Genomic DNA, 6,000 nt, shown 5'->3' on the forward strand with positions numbered 1-6,000 from the left:
TCAAAAACAGCTAAATAAATAAATATCGATATTAAATAGAAACAGTAGGAACAGAGATCGCCTAGTAAATTCAATTACAATTTCAATGTTTCTTCACCTATCAATGGATGGACAGTTTATATCGTACTACCGCGTTCATTGTTAAAAAGAATTACATTTTAAACATCATAATATACGTTTATACCGAGATCGTAAAAGTTACATATTTCTTAAAACACCAGTGCATTACAGTTTATATTACGTTATTGCGTTCATTGCTAAAAGAAAAATCCGATTCGAAAGAGTTGAAAGAGGTTTGGTTCTCCTTGTACGAAGTTTACGAGAAAGAAGCGTGGATCCGGTCGAGGATCCCGATGCCGGCTCGATGGTAAAAAAATTTATTCGTGGCCAGTGTAGGACGGGCAGAAGCTGAAGAACCATACAAGTGCGCGTAACGGAATTCGTAGCCGCAGGGCTGAGCGCCACATTCTCAATATACCGGCTCTCTCGCCACTCACAGCACCGGAGCACCTTCGTGAAAATATTACGAAACCTTGTTCCGATTCGCGAGATGCGCCCAATCGATCGCACCTGCCCCGGATAACATCGTTCCGTTTCAAACTTGACACAGAAATCGTGCACGACGCCGCAAAAATAAGAGGCCGTAAACGAAGTTCGCGAGATTGATAAATCGCTGGAAAGTAACAGAAACAGCAAATAGCGTGTTAGTAAAAAATGTCCGATTCTACCGGTACGCGCATTCTCACGAGATACAGTGGCTCGCGAAAGTATTTGCACGCTAAGAAAATTCACATTTAGGAACAGAGTACCTTCGTGTATGTGACACGAAACATTTTGAAACTTGATACAATTTGAAACTAATCCTACATTAAAAAATATATAAAAATTACAAGACACTTTTGCAAACATATATAGGTTGTCCGAAAAGTGTCTTTCTTTCACAGACACGTCTTTATACAAACATGAAACCTAATCTGTGGAACGTTGTAATCTTTATTTTGATAGAACAAAATGGATCGTACGTAAATCGATAAAATAATATAAAACGAAAAATTATTATTATTTTCTTACAAAAGGAGAGAAACTTTTCGGACGACCTAATACTTGGTAAAATGTTATCGTACAGTACGAATGGTGATCTTAAACGTATAATGTTAAGGATGATCTCACTAAAAAAGTATCGTGGTTTAATAATACGGTTAAAATACCTTGATGATCTTTGCGAGCTGTATGCTTCCAATAAATATATCGTAATTTCTATGTACGTTTTCGGATTCGTTCGAAATTTTACCAATTTAATTATGATAATCGTATCTTGTTACAGCATCGATGAAATTTCACAATGTTTCGTATAACGTATCCATAAAAAGTGTTCCGTACGCGTTCGAATACTTCTGTAAGCCACTGTACCACAGAATACATCGTACAACCAAACGTAGTCTTCCGCATTGAATGGCGTTTACGATCTCTCGTTCGTTACCATATAAACGATCTTAGAATTCGCATTGGAACGCTAGGAGCACGCGCGTTTCTGCGGATTCGGTCAATTAGAAACAGCACCGTGTTTTTACATCTCTCGGAATTAATTTCCTCGTGAGCGAATTCGGCGCATAGAAACGTTTGACGAGCGAGTCAAAGGCTTCGAAGAAGGAAATTGCCACGTAATGGTCTCGCCCTCTTCGGGGTAACCCTCTAACTGCTCATCCTCCTTGACACCCAAAACTATACCGCATCCTAATAAATGCACGGCTCGATTACGGCCGAGTGTAATCGGTTTGTCAAACAACCGGGACAGCTAAACCTGCTCTGAATTAATAAACCGCTCGAAACTGACCTACAACTCGTATCCATTCTACTCGCGCTCTTCTGGCCTAACTCGAACGGACATATTCTACTTCGAACGTCGTCTAGATCGTTCCCCATACCAGACTTGTCCTTGTATCTTGTATCGGTAAATCGATTTTTCCGCGTTAACGGCAGATGAATTCTTGTCTGGAAATTCTAGTTTTGCATTCTAGGTGAATGAAGTAGAAGACGGTTAATAGGAACGAGTAACATTCTATCGTAGAGTGTAGTTAGCCACGTGGCAATTATCTTGTACAGAGTGCCTCGGTAATATATAATATAACGAGCAAGTGGATGATGCTGTGTGAAAAAATAAATCGTACATATCAGAATATGTTTCTCGGAATATTCGGTACGATAACGGTAAGAACGAAAATTAGTAAACTTTGGAATTTCTATGAATTTTGCTTTTATTTCTATTATAATCTATTTTTATTATAATTTAGTTTCGAATGTACAATTTACTTTAGTATCGCTACTATGTATCAGTTCAGTTTTGTTATTCTTTCATAGTAAAATGTTATAAGATGGTTAGCTAATTAATCGATGAGAATTCATGTTCGCTGCGATCAGAGTTCCAATGTTAAACGTGCGATCATCGCGGTTAGGTACGCGGAAAACAGAGGCGAGCATGTTAATAGATAAATTGTTACGTATAAGGTAAAGCTGGCGCCCTTATTCGGAAGTATCGGGCGTTCCGCACGGAAATGTTTACACTCGGCTAAGTGGATACCCGTAACCCTTTGGAATTCTGCATTTTCCCAGCCGTGAACGACGTTACAATGCAGCGGAATTACGTAACGACGGCGTTCTCCGTCACGCTTCACGGATTTTGACAGCGTGCTCCATTCATTACTTAAATCTCCGTGTATTCGTTTCACCGAGGAAAACGCCGTTTTAAATTCGTCCCGTCTTCTTTTTTTTTCCTTCGCCGCTTGCACCGGGCGCAAAGGAAAGATTTATCGTTCCACTTTTATTTTCATCGCGCAATTAGCATCGAAAGGTGATCAAAGGTATATCAGATATTTGAATCTTTAAAAGGCGGAAATTTTGCAATTCGAAAGCTTGAAAGCCTTCGTTCGAAATTTGTACGAAATTTGTTTTAGAAGTTTCAGTTCAACTTATTCAACACCTTGGTGCTCGTGTACAAGCGTTTTCTTTCGCTTCTTACATTTTCCATCTTATTACTAAGAAATCGTCTTACTATGCTTTATTACAACCAGAAAAAATTAATTACTTTTGAAAGCCTGATTTGCAAAAATTGCACATTAAACAGTCGTTATAGACTGGTTTTCCTTCGAATGTTCTTTTTAATATCTTTTTCAATTAGTATCCGGTCGACCCATCCAGTTGCCCATTATTTCCCTCGTTTAAACTTACTTTCAAGTCGAAGTAGTCGAACACGTTCGATTGAATCGAAATTACTATTTTTATGGCGCACGTGCAGCATCATCTCCGAGATATTTGGCCTCCACGCCTAGAAAAACTACATTCCTCACGTTCTTGCATTCGACGACACCTTAAACGGTTTGTTCTTAACAGGATAGACGATCCACGTTACGATCGTTTAGTCAAACTACAGCTTTACCAATTCTATTGCGTTTTCGTGTTAAGAATTAATAATAATAACATTCGGTATTTCCACTCGAATCAAACGCTTTGGAAATGACTTAGAAACACGGAAGCGTTGTATAACGTCGGAATAAAAGAAAAATCGCTTTCGTTGCGAGAGGCAGCGTGTCTTTAGAATGTTACGCGCACGCGGTAAAGGGATCGGGCCGCGTGTTGTTTGTTTGGCAAGCGTGGCGCTTCCTTGCGTCGTCGGCGTGCTCGAAACTTTCACGAGAATCAGGAATAATTATCTAGGCATCGACTATGAATACCTGGCGGCTAGAAAATCACGGCGATCCGCCGTGGTCTCTCCACTCACGGTGGAAAAAACATGTAAAATGCCACCGGCTTTCAAAGGCCCCGCGCTGTCCTCTACCATGGAAACTGGTTTCGCCGGAGAGATTTCTTGTCGATCAGAGGAAACGCCGTCTCTTATTATCGGCAACCTTTTACTCCCACTAGGAACTGATTCCCGCTAGGAAGTAACCGAATCGATCGAGAAAATTGGGAGAGACCAAAAATAAAGAGAATTTAGAGAATCTAAAAATCAGGGAGATCACAGCTAGAGAAAATTAATAGAAAATCGAGATATCAAGAATATGTTTTAAGTGCTTGGTATTGTCCATTTAATTAATCGTTATTATTTATATATTTATTAGTAACAGGTCTTAGTCCAATATTATGTAATCGTATTAATATTCTCGTGAGCCAGTGCATACGTGAATTGGGCATTTTGCTATTCCATAGACAAATCACAAGAATTTCTACCATGTTCTATCAATCGCTTGAAAGTATTTTGTACGATACAATGACCTTACGATAGTTGGATATCGTAGTTTGTCAAGGACTGTTTGTTGGAGAACTCAAAGAATAGTATCTCGATAATAGAGCGCGATAAGAGGATAATTTTTGACGTTCTCTCGATTTCATATCAGTGTGACGTTCATCGAAGCCGTAGCGGTGACACCTGGTTAAACGGATTAAACGAGTACGCAGTTTCGATAGCGAACTGCCAGATCGTATGAACTCGAATATGTCTCGTTCAATATGCTATTATCTCGTTGCGTACGTCCGTCCACTTGTCACGATGCTTCTTCGAGTCTTTCATACTACACGCCTATATTCATATAGTAGCCGCGATGTCATTCGCATTCCTACGATCTTCCACTCGACCTTGTAAGCATCGCTACACCATCAACCTTCGAAGGTCTTGCAACTTTGAATGTATAGGATGAAGCTAATGTTTAGTCCCCCGATTTAGGCTACGATTACAGTAAAATCCCATCGAAATCACATTAAGTACATATATGTTGATATTCCGATCGTAATGTCACTCTGCGATTAAACAGGAGGATTTTCACATTGCGCAATCGCAAACTGTAAATAACCCATCAAGCGTAAAGACGCAGATGTGTTTGAAAAATAATCGACAAGTTGATAAATTTTATGAAAATCAGAGATGTCTAATTATCTAGTTATCAATATGAGGAATATTCCGAAAATTTTGATAAAGCACGCGTTTAGCTCCAGAACCAAGTACACGTGGAATTTTGGTAATACGAGTTTGATCAGCAACCTACCGAATCTTAAAACTGTTTCCCCTTGAAAAATAAAGAAAATGTGACTTGTTCCGTATCTTCGTTCAGAGTTTTATGAAAGTAACTATATCGGTCAGAAGTTGGTCAAAACACGTACGGGTTGTAATCATCGTTACTCTGTTTCACGGCTAAAGACACGAAAGAATTGGAATCGCGATGCCTCGCGATCCTATAGAACCGACCGGGTCAGTTCCCACGACGATTACCTCTACTTACCATTCATTCGCCACTCGTTTTCATCGCCAGAAGACTAGCAAACCGTCCCTGTCCCTTGCATCCACCAGTATTCGAACCACGTGATCCTCGAACGCAGCTTCTTTCGACTTGTTACCAGGCTGTACAGGTTTCCTCGCGTAACCCACCTTTCGCGGTATACCGTTAAAGTCTCTCTGCAGTATCTGCTCGACCAGTGATTACGCGATCGATTCGAGATGTACGATGGCAGAACTTCTTCGAACTGGAAGAAGTATCGCGTTCGATCGAGTTGTTGGAGGCGTGAAGCGAGAACTACGATGAATAGATCAAGTCGGCAACAGCAACAGCGAACACAAGGAAAGATATGTGGCGATTGAGCACGATCACGTGGCCAGCACACGCGGAAATCGATGGTTCGACGTGCATTCGGGACAACGCGCCGTGCCGGACTGGCTCACCAGTAGGCTGACTTTCTTCCACGCCGCTCCGCGGATCGCCCCTTTGATTACAAACACCGTCTCCTGTCTCTTTCCCCCTTTCTCTTTCCCTCCTTCCCCCCTGTCTTCCCTCTCCAGCTCCTTCTCTCTTCCTCTCACATCTTCACTCTTTTCCTCTCTGTTCGGCTGTCTACCCGCGTCCCCCGTTCACTCAACCTCCTTTAACCGCGAGCCAAGTGCCCATCCGTACCTCCACCATTCGAGTCCCCTTCTGTGGCCTTTCGAGCAATTTGGTCGGACCTGTCCACTGAGCT

At 41.2% G+C, this 6,000-nt stretch overlaps 1 protein-coding gene across 2 annotated transcripts in view; it reads right to left on the reverse strand.

Moving 5' to 3' along the window:
- The window catches only part of LOC126868180 (serine-rich adhesin for platelets), a 60,440-nt gene extending 54,736 nt beyond the window's left edge, over positions 1-5,704 (reverse strand). For both annotated transcript variants that reach the window (XM_050623385.1, XM_050623384.1), the window contains exon 1: positions 5,271-5,704. In XM_050623385.1, coding sequence (XP_050479342.1) covers positions 5,271-5,273 — 3 coding nt within the window. In that variant the 5' untranslated portion in view covers positions 5,274-5,704. The remainder of the gene's footprint in view (positions 1-5,270) is intronic.
- Positions 5,705-6,000: the final 296 nt, after the last annotated feature.

This window comes from Bombus huntii, chromosome 8 (genome assembly GCF_024542735.1).
Source record: "Bombus huntii isolate Logan2020A chromosome 8, iyBomHunt1.1, whole genome shotgun sequence".
NCBI lineage: Eukaryota > Metazoa > Arthropoda > Insecta > Hymenoptera > Apidae > Bombus > Bombus huntii.